Source organism: Benincasa hispida, chromosome 4 (genome assembly GCF_027475165.1).
Source record: "Benincasa hispida cultivar pf3 chromosome 4, pf3_genome.v1.1, whole genome shotgun sequence".
Lineage (NCBI taxonomy): Eukaryota > Viridiplantae > Streptophyta > Magnoliopsida > Cucurbitales > Cucurbitaceae > Benincasa > Benincasa hispida.
In genome coordinates, this window is record NC_143481.1 from 55,517,709 (window position 1) to 55,542,938 (window position 25,230).

Genomic DNA, 25,230 nt, shown 5'->3' on the forward strand with positions numbered 1-25,230 from the left:
ACTAGGATGACCATAGGTAACATGACCTCAATCCTGAGTGAGTTTGGAACTCTTACCATTGAGGGTGGTCCTTTTGATTTGTATGGGTGTGAGTGTCCAAGTCGCCGACTCAAACCTACCACTTTAGGGATTCGTCTGATTTGGGAGCTGGGAACTCAGCTACACAAGATGGAATTCACTCCTTCCCCGAAGTAGGGGTAAGTAGATAGATAGATCCCTTAAGAGTTGATTCCAGGGCTTGAACAATGTGGTGCCACAATCCTTCTCTTGATCCGAGAGGTGTTCTCACATAGTTGGACTATGTTGTATTGTTCATTAGAGGGATGATAACTTGTAGAAATACAAGTTATTTTTGCTCTTAAGTTGGAACAACTAAGGTTTTTAATGATAGATTCTCCTCATTTTTAGAAGAAACGCATGGATTTATTCAAACATTAGCAAACTCATACAAAAGAAGTTTTATTACTAAATATCACGGCACTAACGCATTGTATTGCAGGATTTCAATGCAAGGATTAACGCTAACGCATTAGACAAGTGCCGCAAGAAAAGTTCTAACGCATGGGCCATGCGTCGAAGGGAGTTCAACGCAGAGAAGATTCATTACTCCAGGCTGATTGTGTCACATCACTACTTGCAAGTATGGGCACCTGCAGCAGGCGGCGTCTGAAAATCTTCCACGCAGCAGGCGGCGTCTGAAAAGCTTTCGAGAGTCAGGCGGCTAATCAGAGCATGAACTTTAATGTTGCCCATTCACCAAGTGGACGTGACCAACGCCTATAAATAGATGAAGTCCCTCCAAAGTCGAGAAGTTCGAAAATTATCAAGATCCTTACTCTCTGTATATTGTAGTCATAGTTTTAGTTCTTAGAAGTTGTGTTGTGGTGCCAGGCGATCAGAAGGGTTGAGAACCAGCACCACTATCAGTCAAAGAGCGGAGGAAGCCACTTTTGAGAAAGACACTTCATTCAATTCCTATACAAGTGATTGTACACAACGAGATTGAGCCAAAAAAAATACAAGAGATTGTATTCTTTGGCTTGACTCAGTTTCCTTCATCTCATTTATCGCTTTCACTTCATTTGATTAAATATTGCTTTTGTAAAGACTCTCTGTTTCTTTATAAAATTCATATATTTGATCCATTATACTTGTCATTGTTTATTTCTTGTTTATGTTGAACGCATTAATACTTTATGCCAAACTTCATTCCAACACTCAAGCCAACTTGACAAATTGGTAAAAAGTATCTTTAACTTAGATTGTTCGAAAGAATAACTAAGCTACATTAAGTAGGACGCCTAGTACAGCTAGAGATAGACTTATTGGTGTCTATTGCATTCTGTGTTAGACGCATGCATCCTAGAGATAGGTTTTGTATGTTATTCGCATTGAGAAATGTTGAATGAAGTCTAACGCATGAACAAAAGATAAGCAAATCACTCCATCTCATCCACATCAAATCCTGGTTTGTGTACATTCATCTTAGACCGACGTGTCCACTTACATTAAACTCCATTCTCACATGATCCATCACTAACTACTCAACTCTTTTGCATCTCTTGCACGGGCACAGCAATTTAGTGTAAATAACACATTTCTCACATTTATTTAGGAAAAACTCCTACAGTAGATACAACGCAAGGTCTGCGTTTGGTTAACTGAATCCCTGAGTTCGACCCTAGACTTACCAGGAACCTAAATTAGATTTATACTTGAGTCTGGTTTAGGAAAACTTGAACGTCATTAGGAGTTGTGTGCGTTCTGTTGCATATATCTGACGCCCCAACGCGTTACAATTACTTAAACACATCAAAGCATAAACGCATCACTTATACTTAGAACTTATTCTTCCAATTTATTTTATACAAAATACTCCTAGAGCGAATCACGATAGCAACGAACAAGGGATCAGTGGTACTTAAGGAGTGAGATGTAACTATAGGGGTAAAATGGTAAATTAGCCCAACTGTACTTACGAGCATCTGTGAAGGGTCATCGTACTCATGATTGGTTATATCCGATGGACACAGAAATATGTCTGTGGTAAGAAGAGTTCAGCTGTTGGTCTTTGGTGGAATGTCTGGCAGTTAACGGATGGTGGATCTCGTGGCTAATGAGTTTAGTCAGCTATTCATGTACCATTGGAGCTTCGAGCCATAGGTCCATAAGGTCCCCTTGGTAGCTCAATGGATTCAAGTGGAGAATCAATTTTTGGGTCAATTTGAAATTGACAAAAGGGAGTTTGATTGTATATGATATGATTGAATTGGTTAATTATATACGATATGACTGAATTTATGTATGAGATACATTAATTAGAGAAAAAGGAATATAAATATGATTTATATCTAGTGGAGGAGAAAACACTATGGTTGATATATGATATTAAATTATAGGTTAATGAATATAATATGATTATATTTATTATTTTATTAATTGGACAATTATGGGATAATTGGCTGCCGTTTTCTCCGTAATTGTGCGTTAGTGGGAAGTTCCATTCGATCTTCGTAATTGAATAATAAAATAAAAATTGTTTTCATTTTGCAAAAATCACGGTTATTTGTTCAAGAGTAATATGCTACCTATCGCTTAGTAAAATCAGAGAGTATACGATAGCTCGAATTTACTACACGATCACATACACGTGTGCGCCATCTTCTAAACGATCGCCTACTTTTTCCTAAACGATCGTCTAACGTCGAGCATTTACTAAACGATCGTATAGATGATCGCTGCCTATTTACTACACGGTCGTGTACTTCACCTAAACAATCAAGCATTTTATCATATGATAAACGCAACCTTCTCTCACTTGCTTGATCGTTGTATACGATCTTCATTCCTTCTCCCCTCTACCAAATCCGAACAGAGCCCACTCTTTGGATTCTCACATCGAGAATACTAAGGGTTCCATGTAGTGGTGTCGTCCCCATCTTTGTCTATTCGTGTGGAGGCCATTCATGGTAGACGACCGAAGTTTTGCTCAATGATAACTTGACGTTCCAGCGAGAGCAAGAGCATCCGTTCTGGAGAGAGCGAGATTTCTACTGAAGAGAGTCTTCAACTGGTAAGTTTTCTTGTTCTCCTATTTGTTAAGCTTAAACCATGCCGGTAATTTTACAATATGACGCATATCTGTATGTTGGAATATAAATGTGGTAATTCAATCACAATGTCTTTGGAAAGATCTGCTTTCGCTCAGAGGTATTCTTGTATAAGAGTTCCTTCACATTGGATATAACTAGTCAACAGTGCGATGACCCTTCACAAATTGCTCGTAAGTATAGCTAGGCCAAAATTACCGTTTTACCTCTGTAGTTACATCTAACACCTTAAGTACCATTGATTCCTCTAAGTCATAGTCCAACTATGACCAAACCCCTCTCAAAACAGGAGAGTTGTTCAAACCCCAGAATCAGCCCTTAAAAGAGCAATTTATCTACTTACCCCGACGTCAGAGAAGGAGTGAATTTCATCTTGTGTAGCTGTGTTCCCAACTCCCCAATCAGACGAATTCCCAAAATGGTAGGCTTATTGAGTCGGTGATCTAGCCATCTCACCCATACAAATCAAAGGATCACCTTCATAGGCAGAAGTTCACAACTCACTCAGGATTCAGGTTATGTCACCTGTGGTTATCCTAGTGAAATGTAAGTCTCAATTATGAACGATATTATATAATGAGACTAGTCATTTCGTGGTCTGATATTATATAAACCATTTAGATTATCACTTAACATGATCCATCTGTATATCTCTACATATATGTTTAAGCTAGATGATAACCTTGGATGTTAGTTTATTGGTTTGTGGGTTTAATGCTACTAAATGTCAAATAAAATATCTCATATTTTATTAAATAAATAAAATGTTTGTACAATACAATTACAAACTATAGGACCCTACGAGGTTTAGGGCATCGACCCCAACATTTGATTTAATAGAAAGTAACTTATACGTACTAAGGTCGTTAGTTACAAATAACTTATACGTACTAAGGTCGTTAGTTACAAAGGTTGTCTTAAATACTGAAATGTTCATAACGACAACAACTAATAAGAGACCAAAAGTTTTTCCTAAAGAAAATGCCCACCTTTGTCATCTAAGGTTAGGTCACATTAATCTCAATAGGATTGAAAGATTGGTTAAAAGTAGACTTCTAAATGGTTTAGAAGAATACTCTTTATTAGTATGTGAGTCAGGTCTTGAAGGCAAGATGACAAAATGACATTTTACTAGAAAATGTTATAGAGCCAAAGAGACCTTAAAGCTTATATATTTAGATCTCTATGGTTCGATGGAGAGGAGCTATAGTTTGGCGAAGCATCAAGCAATGATGCATCGTAAACTCCACTATGGAAGTTGAATACGTAGCTTCTTATGAAACAGCTAAAAAGGTTGTTTGACTAAAGAAGTTCCTTATTGATTTGGAAGTTGTTCCAAGTATGTCTTTGCCCATAACACTTTGTTGTGATAAATAGTGGTGTTGTGGCAAATTCTAAGGAACTTAGGAGTCATAAAAGAGGCAAACACATTGAGCAGAAATATCACTTGATTCAAGAGATTGTGCAACAAGATGACGTGATTGTCGTGAAGATTGCTTCGGAGTTCAATATTGTTGATCCATTTACGAAGGCTCTTATAGCTAAAGTGTTTGAGGGTCATCTAGAAAGTCTGGGTCTACAAGATATGTGACATATTGTCTAGGGCAAATGGGAGATATTACTGGGGAGTGTATGCCTAGTTTAATATATAATTTATTTGTATTGTACTTTACTCTCCACTAGCTTTAGGACTAGTAGGAGATTGTTGGGATTGATGTTCTAAATCTCTTGTATTCTCGTAGTTTATAAACTCTATAAACAAATAATTGTTATTTTAAGTGCATACACTTAAACCAATCAACTAAGACCCTAGGTTATTTTATGTAATTTAAACATATATGTAGAGACATATAGGTGGATCATGTTTCAATGATAACCTGGACGGTCTATAGTAGATGGATAAGATTGGGTATCTTATCCTAGTGACATTATGGATATGGCTCGCTTTGTAGTTGCTACAAGTGTTGTAAAGTGCTACAAATGATCTAATTCTGATCATTCATGTGGAGACATATGAGCGGAGGATCTTATACAAAGAGATACAAAGAGTTTGTATAAGACTGGACCACGAAATGAATAGTCTCTCTTTATAACACCATTGTTAGAGACTTACATTTACCAGGATGATCATAGGTGACTTGACCTCAATCCTGAGTGAGTTGTGAATTCCTGCCTATGAGAGCATTCTTTTGATTTACATGGGTGAGAGTGGTCAGTTTCGCCGACTTAATATGTTTATCATTTTAGAGATTCGTCTGATTAGAGAGTTGAAAACACAGCTATACAAAAAGGAATTCACTCATTTCGTATTGTTAGGGTAAGTAAATAAATTACTCTCTTGAGAGCTGATTTCGAAACTTGAACAATGTAACACCATACCCTTTTCTGATCAAAGGGTTCGATTATAGTTGACTATAACTTATTATTTATTAGAAAGATCAATGGTACTTAAGAAGTTAGATATAACTAAATAGGCAAAACGATAATTTTGATTTGACTATACTAATAAGCCTCTATACTCTAATAAGCCTGTAATTTTGAATATTCTCCAAAATAGAACAAACTTAAAGAATTTAAAGCACCAAATTTAAACCTAATGCTTTACTCCAATATCATAAATGGTAAACTAAATTCACATCAAATATGATGGTTAATTTGATTGATCGATGGATTTTCAAGTAATGTCCCCACTTCTAGTATTCGACCGTATAATGTTGAACAGTATGAAAATAAGTGACAGAAAATATTTCAATACAATCCAAGGATAAAAAGTAGGTCATGAATTATTAAGTTTGAATATTCTCCTCCCATTCTAAAAGACAGTGAAACATACACCCAAACCAACACCACACCTTACAAATCTGAATCACGTGTATTCAAACAAAAAACACAAAAATACATCCATATGTACAGATAAACATGAATATAAATCTCAAATACACAACTTCCTCTCAATGAGGAATTCCAATTCAGAAAATATAGTACAAAAAACAAGGAGATATGAGATATGGTTACTATAGAAATAGACAAATCCTCCCAAGACCTTTCTAAGTGTATCTGGATAACTGCATTAGCAAAACCACCTATTCTTGCCAAAGTCACTCCGATGCTTGTTGCTTGCATTCAAAAGCATCATGTGTATAGCAAACTAACTCGATCGACAATTTAATATGAAGAATGAATAAATAGGAAGTGGGATATTGAAGCAGCATATTTGGGAATACAAACTATTGCCTTTTAACATGTAAATTACAGCTATGTTCTAGCATCCAGCAGCTTTTAAGAATTTGTCATATGGACTTGATGGAGGCAATCTTAAAGAGTGACGCCCATATTCGTGTGAACAAAGAAGCGGCTGATCCTGTCCTCTATTTGTCTCCTTGTTGTAATACTTTAGATCCCCCGGAACGATTTCCATTGTCTGAAATGAGAAGAACGATAAGAGAATATTAATAATAGTTTTTCATGGATCAATGAAATGATATAAGAAATAGGGCTACCATAACTAAATTTTATAGGGTAATTACAATGAGTAGAACTTTTAGGGCCAATAATTAAATTTATAATAACATTTTTAAAGAATTACAAATATAGCAAAGCTATCGGTGATAGTATCTATTTCAGATAGACTCCTATCAGCTATATAGTCTTATTACTGATAGACTCCAAGAGCTGGATATAAATTCGGCTAGCTATGTTGTATCAAGCTCCTTGACTAACTTTTTCAGGAGAGCCTAAAAGGAGGAGCTAATTCTCTCTTCAAGCTCGGAAAAGATCGTTAAGAATATGAAGTTAGTGATACGCTGCCACAACATTTGAAATGATATTACTTACATTGATAGGTAACGGAGGATATAAAGTTTCAATTTCACTGGAGAGAACTATCGCCTTCTCTTCCTTTTTGTGCTTGAAACTATGAAGCACTGACATTTTCTGCTGTTTGCAACTTACGAGGGCCTCACATTGACTTTTCATTTGATCGTAAGGAACAGGTGCGGAAGAAACTGGAAAGCTTGCAACTTGTCTGGCTGTTTCGAGCACCTGAAAATAATACAGACATCACTCCATAGAGCCAATGTACTAATGCTAGGAAAAGTAATTATTCATTCCTTATGAAATTATTGCCATCCAAAAATCTATGACACAGAATAGTAGGCCTTGGCATCTGAAAATTTACCACCCACACTGACCGAAGGAAAGATTTCACTTTACAAGACCACTAGTTCATAAAAAGACCAAGATTTCACTTTACAAGACCATTAGTGCAGACAAACAGTGAAGGCAACCTCCACCACTCATTGTCTTATTCCCTGCTAGTAGTCCCTTTTGACTGCTTTGAGATTAATTTGGAGCTTACCCACAAACCACAACTCCAGGACTTCGTAATGTAACCACTCTTTCATGATCCTAGTATCCACTCTTCATGAAAAGAAAATTTGGTTTGTTGCATCATTCATCATTCATCATTCATCATACCATACCGACACCAATTGGAGGCTCTCGACTCAGGCAAATGCCTCATCAGTATCCTTTTCGTAAATTACACATGCTTCCCTCATGCAGTCTTTGTGTATGTGTGTGTTTTCTCTTTCATGTTGATTCTAGGAAACCAAGGACTCAGAGGGTAATAAAATCTAGGATTCTAACAGGAGCAAAATGAGGGAATAACAATAACTTCTACACCACTCTCCAAGATTCCAATATTGGCACTAACTTCTTTTTTTTTTTTTTTTGGCACTTGCTCGTTGAATTCTTCTTTTCAGATCAGAATATCATCGCAATACTTATGTACTAAATTGGCACTAGATCGTCAATAAGCCTAAATGATTGGATGAAGGATCTCGACTCCACCTATTTATCCTCTTCTACCTCAACAACTACAAAAATAAACGTTTTATAACTAGCATCTGATCTCAATACATTAACAGTAATATCCTATATATATACACTTAATTTATTGACAAACATTTCATCAAAAAGTAGATGCACACTAATTCTCATTGCAATAACACTACAGAAGAAACCGTTCACTATGATCCAATATTCTGAATTCCATAAGTGCAAAATAGAAGGATTCGTGTAGATAGAATGATTAAACAAAAACTTGAAGAATGGAGCTCCATATAATGTTTGTCTTACTGATTCCAAAAGCTGATTAACGCTTAGAATGTCAAGGTTACTGATAGAAATTGACGTTTTACGATCAGACTGGCTTCCACTAGGCTCAAGGAAGGCTTCGTCATCTGTCAAAGCAGCTGGAGCCATACCCTGAAAGAAACACATCGTTTTACTGTTACTCTTTTGAAAGATAATGCCAACTGACACACAACCTAAACAGGTCTCACCTCTTCGTAATGTGGAAATGCCAGCTTAGCAAGTGGAGAACATGGACGTGGTGTCTCCATAAATAATGGAGCTCCTAATGGGTATGCCTCATCAGGTAAAAACCCATGTAAGAGCTGCTCTTTAATACTTGATAGCTCAGCCTAAAAGAAAATAAAGTTCATTAACACAATTTTTGGAAAACTACTTAAAAATCAATTTAGCAAGTAATTAGATTCCTGAAGTTTTCCTCACAGCACCGGAGACAGTTCTATTGATTCCCCGTGGAGTTTCATTGCTACAGTTTTCTTTAACGTGTCTCCACTTTTAATATATTAAATTCAAAAATGTTTTCATCTGAGCTTTGGTCTATTGGAAAGCTGTACATCTTCCCTCATATTTTTCAATTTGTCTTAATTTATACCAACTCAAATATTTTTATTTGAGTACCAGTGACCATTTTTAACTCGTTTTACTGGGCAATTTTGCTTATCATTTTCCTTGAAAGCCTGGCTTTTCAATAATAATTTAAAAAAGAAAATACTGCTCAACCCAAGCACTATAACTACAAGTTTGAAAACTCGGAAAAACACTCTGCAGACTCCATCCATTTTCATAGTAATAAGATCTTCGCAACTTTCATTTGAAGAAAGGAATTCCAATGCCTCATAGACTTTGACCTTGTAGACTTTGACTTCCACATGTTTCCATGAAGCTTCACTTTTTTAATTATTGGCCATGGAGTTGTTTAATTCCTTCATGAAGATTTTTTTGGTCTTCCTTGAGTGGCTCTTGTTAAACTTTGATATCTCATGATATTTCTCGTGGGGAAAAAAGACATTTAGAGAAAGTTAATCATGAAGTGTGATGAGAATCAAAACCTCTGAGAGATTGGCATATTTAATCGTGAAGTGTGAGACCACAGTTTCCTTCAACTGCTGTTCATCTAGTTCCCGCATGGCTAGAAACTTCAATGCAGCAACTTCATCTTCTTCTGACCCAAATGGTACACTATCCTTTTCAGACCTAACACGAACAGCCTGCAGCCTGGTATCATTAACCAACTGAAGGTGAGGATCAACCTGTCAGATTCAAAAGTCCAACTTGAAAATTTCAGCACATATGCTGCACAAAATAATCAATTAAAGTACAAGAAAATGTAGTGATCCTATTTGACAGGTTCAAAGATTAACCATTTTATTATCTAATGATGCTTTAATGATGGGAGTCAACTCTGGAAGATCTCCCGCCCTGGCTGAAAACAGAAGCATAAATGATGCCAAGGTGAAGATTGACCTTCTGCGAGAGGGTAGTAAACCACCTTCAATAGGAGCACAGAGAGATCTGTTAGTACTTCTTTGACAAGAAAAAACTGGTCGTCTTTTTAAATTAACACTCTCTGAAGAAATAAATTACTTCCTCCCTATCAGAAAAATCCGTATAACCAATTTAACAATTAAACATGTTAATATTGGAAGATATCACCCAGGATGCTTAACAGGTAGAAAGAATTCTTTTTATCAGAAACACTTGCATCTTCGTCCAAAGGTCAAATCAGATATTTATCATTGAAATGATTGTTGGAGACTCAAATGTGGCTGAACATAATAAACAGAGTTTAAGAAAAGACAGCATTTCTTATGGTCTCAAGATTCAAGAGAAGCAGAATAAAAAGTCATCATATCATTTTCAGTTATTAACGAGATAAGTGTTCTGAATGTTCAATTTTGAAAACCTTGTAGCAAAAGAAAGCCAACTAAACAGAAACTACCCCACAATGATTTGAATGAAAAGATTCGACATCGCCATATTCAAACCCTCTCATTGGTGTTCTCTTTCTAATTTGTTTGCTCACTATTCCCCAAAGATATTCATAGTGAATTGGGATGTATTCATTTCATTTTCACTGAATAAGATTTTTTTTTAATTTTACTTTTGTAGTCTTCTTTCACTCCCTTTTAAGAGTTCGTTTCCTTTAAATATTATTGTATCTTTTCATTATTTCAATGAGAAGGCCATATCTTGTTTAAAAAAATATAGAAACTGAATCCCAAAATTCACAAGCATGCAGGCAGGCACAGTCAGTTTTGCCCGTTTCCCACATAATGAACACTAATAACTACAAAATGATTTCAGTTTACCTTCTTGATTCACAGCAATGCTACGGAGGGAAAATGCCAGCTGAAAACATCGTACTAGAGCCATGTGACTTGAAGTCTGTTAAGATCACTACCACTTAGCCATTGTTTCTCTTTTTCAGATCAGCACTTAATAGTGAACTCCTAAGACTCCAGACAAACTAAATTATCAAGTACATTAAATTTATGCAAAAAATTCACCTTGGACCGGGTAAATAGCAAAGCAATGCTATAAGTGTGGGCCATAGCCTCAAAATTTGCAGGTGTATTATCCGCAGATGTAGCTTGAACCCAGATTGAGGAGAGCAGGAGACTCACTTGGTGACTGCTTAACCGGAGAGAAGTCAACTTCTGGAAATTTAAAACATATGACTTTAATTTTCATTATCAAACGCTTCCATGGAGTAATTGATTGGTAATATGGAAGGATAAGCGTTTAGAACTTTATACAGTTTTTGCCTCGTTTAAACCATGGTTGAAGCTGGAGGATCCACGCCTGGATAAATGTGTTGCAGGTTTCTCAGCAACAAGGTCTGCTGCTTGACTTTCTTCCATTCTTACCCCATTTATGGGTTCTGATGCATGTTTTTCATCACCTTTAAAGGAGAAACTTCCACCAATCAATTTCTGAGTGGCACTGCCAAATGGTAACCATGAAACAGTTTCTGAGGAAATCGCTTTCTGTTCCATCCTAGGACACTTAATGGATGGCATAAGCACTATAGAGAAAATGTTGTGTGCTCCAATTCGAGTCTCATGATCAGGGTGAGCCATTGCTAGAAGCAACTGATGAAATAGAGCATCAGGAAAAGCCTGAAGAAAAAACATGACAGATTTAAGATTTAGGTTTCACAAGATCTTGATATCCATATCCAGGAGCACATGCATGTCTCCTAAGCTCAGCAGCTAAGAAGAACAAATATGGATATAAGGCAAGGATATGAAATGCACGGATACGGTGACACGTTTTTTAGAAATCTAGGACACGGACACGACAATGGCATGTTTATCCTAATATATATTTTGTAAAATACATATCATTTTTTTATATAAAGAAAATTTAATGTCAATAAGTTTATGCATATAATGCTTGAAAATAAGTTTGATGTATTTTACTCAAAATTTATTATTTTTATTCTTATGGTTATATTATTGTGTCTATTAGTATGCTTGCTTTAAAAGAGTTCCGTGTGTGTGTATAACAAATATTAGACCCATATTAACTCTGTACCGCTAGTGTCTATTATGCTAACAAGCATTGGAGTGCCCAAATGTCTAACGTGTGTCAGATACAGTTACTTTAGTCAGACTAAATTGTCTGTGTGCTTCACCCAACAGTCTTCCCCATCTCAAAATCAATTTAAAGGGAAAAAAATCAGCAGTATGATTACTTGCCTTCTTGAAGTATGAAACATTAGGAATAGAAGATACAGTCATCGCAGTCTGATAAATAGCGGAGACTGTTGCTCGAGCTGAAATATTATTATTTGGAATATTCTCGAGCACAACCGCTAGCATATCGAGTATGAGTCCCGCATCACCTACCTGATAGTTTCAAGTGGTTTTAGTGAAAATCAATGCAGTGAGAATCACAGTCCCTTCCAGCATAAAATAATGAGCACAAGCTATTTCCTATAGTATTTTGTTGCTGACGTCCAAAATTTGTCAGGCTTTTTTAATACAAGCTCGGCACATTGAGATTTTACTTGCTTTTGCAATGAAAAAACTTGAATTTTACATTTTTACTCGCAGTATTTAGGAACCTCTATATCAACGATGATAGAAGAATATACATTCATTTATTTATATTTATAAGAAGGAAGATGGTTTAACAATTGCTTCAGAGCAAGTAAAAAAAAATGAAAGAGAGGAAAAGATTAACAAATACATAGTAGGTGCCCAATGCAAATCAAGTAATTGAAAAGTAAAACAAAGATCCAACATGTGGAGGGATGATTAAAAATAAACAGGTGAAAAGATTGCAAATAAATAAATCGGTAATTAGACACCATTTAATTGAAAAAATGAAAGCAATAAAAAAACCAACATTCAACGGATTACTTAAGCCAAATTGTTTTGAGGTCTATAACCATAAAGCAACTTTCAATAGATTTTGTAGAATTAGATATAAAAACACTATACTAGGAGGATGTTCCATTATGTTCTGAGACAAAAGGGATTAAGCAAAGACCACGCAGCAATAAACTCCAAATATCAGCTGCTGCCAAAAACGGAATACATAAGGAATTTGTGAAAAATACCCATTATTTTCGAGGGGAAAAAACCGCGATGATTTGATATAAATACAAGTCTTAAAAACATCCATTGTCATTTATATTTATTCTTATAAAGGGTATTACGAATCAGTAGTCTAAGATGTAACAAAATGTTCCATTTAACAGACATGCACAGTATATCAGTAAGACAAGAAATGAAAAACCATATATTCATACATGGCTGAAGAGACTTATATGAAAGCCCCAACATACAGCTGGATATTTCAGAGCAAGTAATATACCATAAATGAACAAGTTTTGGGGTTTATTTCATCATTGTCTACCAAACTCAATCACGCTCAATTATCAGAAATAATGCTAAAAAGAAAAGAAAAGAACAAACCTTCTTTGAAAGCTGAGAAATGCACTTTTCCAATGCCAACTGAAGATCAATATTCCATTTATCTGTGTCATGTCCATTGCTCGATGTTTCGGATGAACATAGAAGGCACTTCCGTAGATGTTTTATCAAATCATTGATAGCCCCAATAATAGTAACTGAGGCTTGTGGTTTTGCATTTTGAGCAAGTTGTGTGGTTACATTGATAATATCTATTTGAATCTGAGGATTTTTTACAACACTTTTATGATCCAAGTGCTTGACAAGAATCGAAAACAAAAGATACGAGTTGTCTCCTGGTATCAAGGAAAAGGTTTCATAAAAAAGGGGGAAAAATTCAAACGATGGATAACAGTAAAAATAACTGTAAAAGAAAAATACATCAACAGTAATTTCAAATATAACCTGATTCATCCAAAAGCGATTGCATAAATGACAACACCGAGCAGGCAAGTCCCTTTACTAATGACCATTGATTTTCAGTATCAAAATGATGAAATAGAGGTTCAAACATACGCCTGACAGTCGTAGCTTCCTTTGCCAATCTAGCCATATTACACAAGCAAACTCTAGACCAATAAGAAGGGTTCTTGGAAACATCCCTGTGAGAATGGTGGATGATGTAAGAAAGGGGACCAGAGATCATTTCCGAACAAATAACAGTTGAACTGATTAAATTAATAAAATCATGAACTTACGTTTCAGTTTCCAAATTGCTAAAATGGTTAAACGAAGAGACCTTTTTATTGACATCTAACATGGAAGAGCTATGGTTTTCTACTTTATGCTGTCCTTCAATGTACTGAGCCTCTGAGTGAGAATATTGTCCATCTACTACATAGTTCTCCAAAACTGCTGATATAATCTATTTCGAAACAAGTTAGAAAATTTCATATTAGCATGGATCCCAACTATATCTTAAACACACACACACACACACAAACCCTTTAAATGTTACTTAAAAACACACACACACACTGATACCCTTAATATTTCAAGGGGAAAAAGAAAAACAAAAACAAGATTAAGAGAGCTCACTTTGTCAAAGTCCATTGAGATGTGAGATTGCTCGCCCATGAACAATATCTACAAAAATAATTTTTAGAGAAATGCATCGGAAAATTATCTTGACGAAGTAAATAATTGTATCTAATGAATTAACCCGGAAACAACAACAACAACAACAACAAAAAAAAAAAAAAAGAAAAGAAAGAAAGGAATCAAACAGTAAAAATAACCAAAGAAGCAAAATCCAAGAACGGATAGTTCTATTAAGCTGAACAGCAAGACAAAATTAACATACCAGCAATCTATATTATTACATCTTCTAAAAGAAACAGCTGAATCAGATAAGTGAATATAAGACAGTGGATGCACCAAAAATGTCAATCATCATATTTCATAAGAGAAGCAGAATCTAAGAAGGATATAATTCTAAAAAGGTGAAGAACATGTTATCTTTAGGGTTTCAATCAAACAAAATATTTTGATGATAACAAACTCAATTTTTTTTAATGACGATTTTAATGTTTCAAAGTGTATCTTGTAGAGCTCGGAAAGACAATCACAACACATCTTGAATCATTTGAGTCGGAGTTCAAACAAGAAAGATATGAGAAAAGAAGATTGTAGCCAAAAGCCAATGTGGCACTTTGACATGTGGCAACTTGTTAGAATTTCGAAAAGAAAATGAGAAGGAGAAAAAAAAGGGAAATCAATGTGATTCCCCCAAAATCTTATTATTCATATTTTCTTTTTTAGTTTGAAAATCCTTCCTTTTTTCTCCGTTGATTCTCAAAACCATCAATTGCTCATACACTACATCCAATGACCACCTTTTATGTTTTCTCAAATTAAAATTCAGCCACTCCCCTCTTTCTCCTGACCCTTGCAAAAAATTCCAACAAGCTTCATCTACCATTTTTCTCTCTGAAAAGTACATCTCTAAAAATTCCTCACACATAACTTTGTTATTGCACTTTGTGAGGATAACTTTCAAGCATTCTTTTGTGCTTAACTTTGTTCGTTTTACCTATCTAGAGGTAAAGTTTGTTAGTCTATTTTTTATGGGTTTTTGTATAAATGTGGGTACACTTTAGGTTGTGAGGAAAACGATAGGCTAGATCCTCACCCAGTGAAAAGGATCTAGTTTATTGTAAGGAAAAAAAAAAGAAAAGAGAAGAGAAGAGAGAGGGTCGTTGTCAATTTTGTTCTCACCCGCAAGAGAACATTTTCAGTAAAATGTCCAAAGCGTCTTCGGAGTGGAATAGGCAATTTGCAATACCACTATAAATTATGTTGTCTTCTTTTCCTCACTCTTTTAAGTTTTTCGCATTTCATTTTTTTGTTTTTTTGTTGCTCGTGAATTATTTTAATTTCTTAGATTGAATGATATATAGGTTTGTCTTGACTTTTCAATCAGACAAATCCATTGCTTTTTTAATAATTAGAATTCATTAAAATTGAAAATTGGTAGACAACCCTATTCACACCTCTAGCGTTGCCATTAGATCATACAGCATGCATCCAGACAAATTTGATCATTATGGATAGAAGGGATTTTGAGATTCAGATATAGGAAAGATCTTGGCAGTAATCTATTTTGACCATTTCAAATTTGATAACCATGGATAACGATGGAAAATCAAAATGATGAAAAGAAAGTCATGCATAAATACATTTACAAGTATCTACAACATCAGCATCAAGACCATGAGAGAGAGAGGGCGGGAGAGAGTAATACCATAGAAGCTAGAGTTTGGAGTCCAGCTGACCGCAAATGAGGTGCCTCTTCACTACTCTCGCCTACTAGAGCCAATTGGCAAAGTTTTGGAATGATCCCCTCCAAGTTGAACATGTATGTACTATCTGTCTACTTTATTTGGATAGTTAGTGTCCTATAATCACTAAATGATAGGGCAAAAATTCAAAGAGCCTGTCTTCTTATCTAAAGTATTTAGAACAGACATTTGTTTATGAAGAAAGGAAACCAATCAAGTTCATTAAGTTGCAATTGCAAGTGAATACCATTTTTGCACAGGTTCTACTTAAGATGCAAGAAAATTACAAATGTATTATCCATTAGCAGGTAGAGCAAGTGATAACAATTTCACATGCAATATACTAACAAGATCACATTGGAAATGAAACTTCTTAATGTTTATTCTTCAAGTACCTGGCTACTTATGAACTCAACAAGAATATTGCAACCAAGAATCTGCATATCATCATGCCGTGTCTGTTCTAAAAGAGTTCGAGAAATCCCAATTAAGCTACTAGCAAATAGTGGCCTGCAAGAGTTGAAATGTTTGGTAAATGACATGCAGAAACTCTGGTTTCATGAAAGATCAAAGAACATGTTTTCCAAGCCTTGATGGACCTGTAAAATTTTATTGGATGCTAACATACGTGATAGTAATTCAGAAATAAAGTGGTACTCAAAGTCCCATCCCAAAATGGAAAATTCCAGTTAAATTAGACCGTGGTTAAAGTAAAATCAAACTTACATCTGATCTTTGCACATTAATAGAAGTTTTCTGTGTATACATATTACAACTTTCACAGATCCAAAATTCTCATTCCGCAAATCTTTGTAGCATCGTTGCTCTAGGAGTTCGGTAATCTACAAAGACAAAATCAAAGAACAAGAGAAAGAGAAGATAAACCACTAACTCCAGATCAGAAATCTTATATAAAATATCTCAACAGGCTCCTCAAAAGAATAGGAAAAATGAAGACTGCATTGGGACAAAACTTAGCTGGATCATTTAATAAATGAGTTTAGTGTGTGTAGTGAATCAGTAAAAACAAAAATTCCATCAGAAAGTCTTCAAAAGAAATAAAACACAGGCCAAAAGGCAGCCAACAGAGCCCTCGAAAGGAAATAACAATAAGGGACTCTGGCTGTTAAGATTTAGAAACAAGAGACCGCCACTAAAAAATTCTAATACGCAAGCTAGGGACTAAAGGGAAACATTAACCATACCAAATTCTAAACCACCTATAAAGACCCCACTATACCCACAAAAATCCTTCTATTCCAAATATAGTATAAGATAGCCAAGACAAAATTTGTTATTGAAACCTCTAATTGCAGAAAGGTGGAAACAAGAATAACTTCTAACAACAGTGTAACATCCCTACCAATTGTCTTTCCAAATGAACACCTCCGAAATATATGATCAAAATCCTATGTTTATAAAGGACGCACCACTAAGGCCTAAGCATCAAAAAGTCTTTCTAGATAAAATTCATGGTATTGATTCTCCCAAAAACAGCAGTCCAAGAGAATACTTGATCTTTCTTTGAGGTTTTAAGCTCCCAGAGCTTAGAAGAGAAAAAAGAATGTAGATGGTTGGGTAAAGAAACAAGGCTACAGAAAAGATTATACCTTAATTGAAGAACTTCATATAAATACTCATGGCCTATCTTTCAGATCGTTATTCTTAATAAATTTTTCACACTGCAACTTTGACTTCTTATTCCAAAAATCAATGTTAGAAGTGACATCGGAAAACCTCTTGTGACTCGAAATCATCATGTAAAGCAAACAAAAAAGGATTTTTCATATGCTGAAGCCTACTGCATATATGTATAGCTTGTATACAAATATTTCATGACCAGATAACAAATTCCAAGATTCAGAAAATTGAAATTGCAACCGATTCATCTTGAAGTTGCAACGGCCTCTGCTTAAAGACAGAAATGTCAAGTATGTTAAGAGGAAAAATGAAAAGACGGAAAAAAAATACACACCTTGGGAATACGCAATGGGTTCTTTGAAGCATAGTCACAGAGCTTACAAATTTTTCTATCATTTGGTTCAGCATCCTAGCATATGTAGTTAGAAATAAGTAGGCATATAAAAGTTCAAATGTAAATCTACAGTGAATACTAATCAAGAAACTATACGACACAATCACTTGTATATCTTTTCTTACAAAGACATAATTCAAGAAAACAGTTATATAACAGCCAAAGCCAGAATGCCTTGAAAAAAAAAAAAACAAGTGATTAAACAGCCAAAGCCAATGTCATTTATTTGTTGTTACCAGAAGAGAAAGAGAACTGATGAATAAAAGTTGCCAGACTTCCAAAAGTCATGGTTACTAAACCACAATTCCAGAATTCCTAGCTCGATCCAAATTGTTCCTAACTCTAAGACTAGCAAAATTGACAAAAAAAAAAAAAAAAAGAATCTCAAGTTAACACGCAAGGACGTTCCCATGGAGCCACATTATGGAAACTCACCTGATTGCGAGGAAATATATCAGCAAGGAACTTCTTGTATCGTTTTACAGGCTGTCTTGATCTCGCCCGCATAGAAGGACAGAAGAAACAGAGGCTACCACAGGCAGGAACAACCCGCCTAGACATAACCCCCATGTTTTCTTATGAAATTCAAACCTGCTCTGAAACCCCACAAACAGAATCATACAAACTCAAACCCAATATACAAAACAATTGTAATTCAAAACAGCCAACATATAATAAGTTCATAAGTCACAACATACTGTCAGTATGATATAACCAATGTATGAGACATAATCATTAATTTTGAAACACCCTCAATCTTCCAAGTCAAATTCAACCCCGATTCAAAACCCAACAACGAAATGTGATGAATTATTGAAGCAGAGAAAGAGAGATCTTACCAAACTGAAACAGAAGCTCAAACAAGTAAAGGGGTATCCACCAATAAGAAATCAAACTCTTCAATTGGGAATTGCGATCAAGCTACTACGGCCGTGATCTATAGCACCCTGAAGAAGAAAACTTCCAAATTTCACAAAGAATTTCAAAACCCAGAATTGGGTCAATTCAGAAAACGGAAAAAGAAAAAAAAAATCAAAAACCACAATTGAATTGGGAGCAGAAAAATTACCTGAAAATGGCGCAATGGGGAGGAAGAGATAGAAATCTAAAATCTTCCCCCCACCAGGGGGCGTGTACTACTATAATCAATCAATTTTTCCCCCTCTTACCAAACAATAATGGCAAGATTAAAAAAAAAAAAACAAAAGGGAAAAAATGAAATGAAATTCGGAAGAAAAAAATTAATATGAAAATGACAAAGTCCCAACGGTCCCGGAAATTAAGGGATTGTACTCCATTTCTTTTTACAGACAGTGATTTCTAAATACACCCACGAAAAATCTCTCTTCACGCCCACATGAACGTGCTTGTCTTTTTCTTTTTCTTTTATTTATTTTATTATAACTTTTTTTAAAAAGAAGAGGGATTTAAATTCTAGAACTTTGTTAAATTTTGTTTCTATTTACTCGCTTTTGTAACCACTACCACTATCCCATAGGCCATAACATGTAAATTACGTGGAATTTTTAGTTTTATTATATTGCTTAAAAAATTAATAATTATTAAAATATTTATAGTTGTTTTACTTTAATAATTGTAACTATTTAAAGAAAAAGATGTGATTATTCGTTCAAATATATTTCCATTGTTAAATCATAATGTTTAAGTAGCTATAGTCTAGATCATATCCATATAACAAAGAATACATTATTTTGATTCCAATAGTTATAACCAATGATAGAATAAAAATTAATAAATATTATAAGATAAAAGAGGAATGCAAATATTCTTCCTCGTATCCTCATTTATACTAGTTCATAATACATGTCATATACAGAAATTTCTAATTTTGTACATAGAAAAGTAATAAAAATATTCTAATAAATGAAATAATCTTTTCTATGTCAGATCAAATTGAAGCTAATAAATTTTGGTTTTTAAAAACAGTTTTTTTATCAATTTAAAAACGGTTTTTAGTTTTTTAATCACAAGGAATGTGCTAGCGGGGGTTGGGCATGGTGGAATGGTGGTTGTGTTCCCTATCCTTTCTTCATCAAAGTAATTTTCCTTCTCTCTCTTTTTAGAAAAAAACAAAAAAACAAAAAAAATTGTTTACATAATTTGAATATATCATTTTAAATTCATTCAAATTTTAATAAGGTTAACTTTTGTGCAATATTTTTAGGCTAATTTACAGAGAATACACATCAACTTTGTTCTTTATTTCAAAAAAAAGTCCCTAAATTTTCAAAACTTTCAATAAATATCCTTAAATTTTTAAAAAAAATGTTAAAAAAATATCCTTATCATTAATATATATATAAAAACTTGTAGTGCCTCATTTCAAAAATATTGATAAATTTTCAAAAATTGCATTAGTATCTTTATCCTTTAAAACAAACTAAACTATGTTGTTACCATTAGTATAATTAATTTTCTTGAACTTATGGTGAGGTTTTTTTTTTTTTTAACTAATGAGGCACTTGAAAGAATAACAAAAAAAAATCTTAAAATTGCAAATTTGGTAATGATTTTTCAAAATTTATAAATATAACAAAAAAAATATTGAAGCTTCCAATTTTTTATTATTTCAAATTTATCCTCATTGGTGTATCAACATATCATTAGTATATCTAATATATTTTATATTTAGTATACAATATACCAAACATAAAGTATATATATTATACAATTGATATATCATAATTAATATTCATATATCATATTTATTAGCCAACAAGTATTTGTACATTTTCTATTATTGGTAGATTTTGATTGATATATCAATATAAGGTATATAAGTTATATTAATGGATATACCAAATTTATCATTCATAAACTATATTTATCAATCAAGAAGTGATTGTTCATTTACTATTATTTGTGGACTTAATTTCATCGTTATTCGTTTGTTATAGAATATTATACTTTTCTAATATGTTATAATCAGCTTATTATAGTTCAATATGTTATGTTAGTTACTATTTTGAATAAATGTTGATAAACTATTGATACATCGATGTTACACTTGAAATTGAATTTTGAACATGTGTTGATATATTATTGATATATTTGAATAAATATATTTTTAAAAATGATTGATGTGTTAATGATATACCAGCTTTCTATACTTGAAGTGAATTTTGAGTTAATATTGATATTATACTAATACATCGTTGTTATACTTAATAGACTTGATATTAGGTTCTTTTTATGATCATTGATACAAGTTGATAAACTAATTTATACTTTAAATGAATTTTGAATAAGTACCTTATTGGGTTTTATGCCATAAACTTGTGGATTTGTAAATAAATAAATAATTTACTATTTATTAATAAAATAATTGTTTTTTTTATTTTATGCCTTGCATAACTCAATTCAATACAAATTCCAATATTATTTGGATGAAATTTGAACAGTATGTAGTCAAAATATAGTGAATTATGTTTAAATAATAACCTTAAAGGGTCTATAGAGATGGATAAAATTGGGTGTCTTATCCTGGTAATACTATGAATATGATCCACTTTGTACTTATTACAAACAATGTAATCTTAGTTGTTCATATGGAAACATGTAAGTGGAGATATCCTATATAATGAGTTTATATAAGATTGAACTATGAAATAATTAATCTCGTGAGGGAAGGGTAAAAAGAACCCCCATCAGGGAGTGAAATAGAACATGGAACTGTAAGCTTCCAAGTAGTGCGATGAGACCAGGACTCTGACCACATGCTTGTTGAAGAATACGTCGACGATTCATAGGTAGTGGTGAGCCAGAATTGCTAGCAATTGTCGATCAGGCATACGGTAGTGAATTCATTCTCGGGCTTTATACACACTGCCTAGCACACTATGGGAGTTAACCATGCCCGAAGTCGTTACCTTAACTATAAGGAAGGATCGATATCAAATTCAGTAAAGATTTATGATACATGTATAGGGTGTAGTCAATGTGTTCGAGTTTATCCCACAAATGTATTAGAAATGATACCTTGTCGATGTAAAGCTTAGAAAAGCAAATACTGAAAAAACTTTTGCCCTCTTTGGTGCTCGCCAAGATGCCAACATGTGATTGGTGCATGATCCCCATCGCTTCACTTTTGGATAGGTATCTCACATCTAAATTGAATTCTTTCTGGTTAAAGAATCTCTTTCTAATTTCTCTAAAACAATTAGGAGATTATCTAGAAGAAATATGGGGTAGTAAGGCATCCTTTGGATAATTCAAATCAAAGCAATTGGATGTCCGACTATAGCTGGATCTAAAGGAAAGTTGTGAATGTTACGTTCATGGGACCCCTTTATCATTATGTATAAATGGACTCTATAACTCAATTAATTGAATATATTAATATTTCACAAGATATGTAACTCGATCTTAATCTTGAGTGAGTTATGAACTGCTATCTATGAGAGCTTGTACTTTAATTTGCATGCATGATGAGAGTGGTCTGAGTCACGGATTCAATAAGCCTACCATTTTAGGGACTTGATCGAGTAGGAAGTTGGAAACGTAATTTCACAAGATGGAATTCGCTTTTTCTCGTATGGGGAAAGTAGATGTGTACTTCTTTTAAGTGCTGACTCTAGGACTTGAACAATAGGACTCCACTCACTCATTGGCATAGAGGGACTTGGTTTTTTGGACCATAAACAAATTGTTCATCAGAAGATCAGTGGCACTTAAGGATATAGAGGTAGTTACAAGGATAAAACAAACATTTGACCTAAATGTAGTTATGAACAACTCGTGAAGGATCGACTCACGTGTAATGGTTATATTCGTGGGCGCAACATATTCATGCATACAAGAGTGCAACCATGGTCTATAGTAGCTTGCCTCATAGTTAATGAATGTTGATTAATTAATTAAAGAGATTAATTAATTAATCTCGAATTATTAAAGTTTGTAATCTGTAGGTCATTTAGGTGCTCTTGCTAGCTCACAACAGATCAACAAGGACCAATATTTTGAAAGAATAATTTCAAGTGTCCAAATTAATTTAGGGATACAATTAACATAATGTATATAGATATATTATAATATATAGTTAATTTTAAATTAAACTATATAATATGGGAGATTTAATGTATTTGAATATGATTCAAATAACAAATTAATATGAATAAGATTTATATTAAAACTATAGGTGATACAATGAGGAAAAGTACTTAGGCCAACACCATGGTCAAGCAAGGGAAATCCATCACTTAAAGATGAGAGAAATTCTCCAAAGAACAAATGTTCTATATTAAAAGGATAATCAAAAGCCTTCTATTACAAACCCTAAAGAAATTGTTTGTAAAGTCTTATAGGAAAATATGAAAATAACTAATTAACCTAAATTATCAACTGAACTAAACAATAATAAAATATACTAATTATCTTATAATTCTCCTCATCATTAAGTTATGAGAGATTTATATACTTGAATATGATTCAAATGTTCACTTGATTATATATGAGATGTCTAATTAATTATTTAATTGAATTAATTAAAAAAATAATTTATTTATTTATTTATTAATTTAATTAAATCCACTTCTCAAGCTCCTCTTGGATACTTGACTCAAACTTGACTTTTTCTACATCTTAGAGTCGAACCGCTATAATGTTCATTTTTCAGGCGCAAGAACAAATCCAGTCCTCTCCATGGTTGAAGATCAAACTGTTACAACAACTCTTTTACTAAGATCAAGAACAACCTTTATAATATATTTGAAAAAAAATCAAAACACACACTTACAACTCTCTCAATAGAGTGGATTTACAAATTTTGGCACACAATAAATCAATTTTCACAACATAAAATATCTCTCTCGAGAATAAGATGAAAAGAAGAAAATTGAAACTTGGAGAAAGCAACGGAGACTTTGAGTTTATGTATGATTGGAAAGTAATGAAAATTATTGTTAAAATGTTGAGAAGATGAAGAGTTTTAAAAAAAGGAAAAAATAGGTGAAACCCCAATTTTAATTTAAGCCATTAAATCTTGTGAAAAGAAAATTTAAAGAAACATATATAAATATAATTCTTTTAAATTTTAAAATAACCTCCAACGGTCACTGCTGGAAGAAAAAGGAAATCAGATGTTTTTAAAAAAAAAAATCAAATGACCCGATTATATATCTAGATTTTTTTAAAAAAAAAATCAAATGACCCGATTATATATAATTTTTAATTTCATTTTCTTTTTAATATTTTAATTTTTGCTTTAAATTAAAATCAGCAAAGATCAAAATTCTTTTTCCTTCTTAAATCCAACCAAAGAACACCAAGGGTCACTCCTTCATTACTCCAAATGACACATTCCAATTGGTCCAATTTGATGAAGAAGTCTTCCATCATCAAATATTTTTTCCATTAAAATTGTTTTGGCTAATCTGTTAGTGAATAAAGGTAAGTTTTTATTATCAAAACATTAATTAAGGGCGAAAAAACCAATAGGAAGACCTGCGTCATAGTGTCGAGAAGTAGAAGACCAATTTGTTGGAAAAAGAAGAAGAATTATAGTGGAAGAGTTCTACAAAGGTATGTTAATTTTTTTCTTTTAGTACAAAAATTGAGGATAGGGGGATTCAAACCACGAACTTTATAGTTTCTTGTATATACAAATATCAATTGAGCTGCTCGTTTTGACAAGGTACGTTAATTTCTTCTTCCCTTTTATGCTTAACCATTAATTAAACATAGCATGAGTTGTTTGTTTTTAATTTAGTTTTGTATTTTTCATCTTCCTAAAATCAAATCAAAAGCGTTCATTTGCTTTCGCTACGAGATTCAATCCCTTCATGTCTAACTATAACTACTGATGTTTATTTGAAATTAAATTTTAAATGAATATTGATGTACTATTGATACACCAATAGAATACTTTAAAATAAATTCAGATCATGAGAGTTATACTATTAATACATTAAAAATGTACATAAAAATAATTTTTAATGGCTACACCGATATACTATTGATACATCTATGTTATAGTCTAAATAAAAATTGAATAACCGTTGATAAACTACTAATACACCAAATACTTAATTTTGCATTTTGAGCTTATTATGATATATGATCGATACACTAATGATCATATAGAATTGAAATGTTAATGTTATAATGTAAGTATTATTCTTAATGATATATTTCATACTTGCTATATTAATAATGTCATGGATATGTTTTTTTCCCTCTCTAAATCAGGTATATCAACAATTTAATACAGA

General features: G+C 33.3%; 1 protein-coding gene across 8 annotated transcripts; it reads right to left on the reverse strand.

Moving 5' to 3' along the window:
- Window positions 1-5,963: 5,963 nt before the first annotated feature.
- Window positions 5,964-19,403, reverse strand: LOC120075602 (ARM repeat superfamily protein). 8 transcript variants are annotated; one of them, XM_039029143.2, is made up of 21 exons: window positions 19,071-19,403; window positions 18,841-18,948; window positions 18,437-18,597; window positions 17,942-18,016; window positions 16,693-16,808; window positions 16,362-16,476; window positions 15,930-16,058; window positions 14,225-14,272; window positions 13,885-14,051; window positions 13,592-13,788; window positions 13,190-13,482; window positions 11,966-12,115; window positions 11,021-11,383; window positions 10,772-10,921; window positions 10,574-10,649; window positions 9,626-9,753; window positions 9,314-9,514; window positions 8,456-8,596; window positions 8,250-8,378; window positions 6,945-7,151; window positions 5,964-6,531 (listed from the first exon to the last, which is right to left on the reverse strand). In XM_039029143.2, the coding sequence occupies exons 3-21, from the start codon at window positions 18,569-18,571 to the stop codon at window positions 6,373-6,375; spliced, it is 2,979 nt and encodes a 992-aa protein (XP_038885071.1). In that variant the 5' UTR covers window positions 18,572-18,597; window positions 18,841-18,948; window positions 19,071-19,403; the 3' UTR covers window positions 5,964-6,372. The 8 variants fall into 8 exon arrangements, with proteins under 8 accessions (XP_038885071.1, XP_038885074.1, XP_038885072.1 ...); XM_039029146.2 differs by having other exon boundaries at window positions 18,437-18,592; window positions 19,071-19,297; XM_039029144.2 differs by having other exon boundaries at window positions 18,841-18,961; window positions 19,071-19,294.
- Window positions 19,404-25,230: the final 5,827 nt, after the last annotated feature.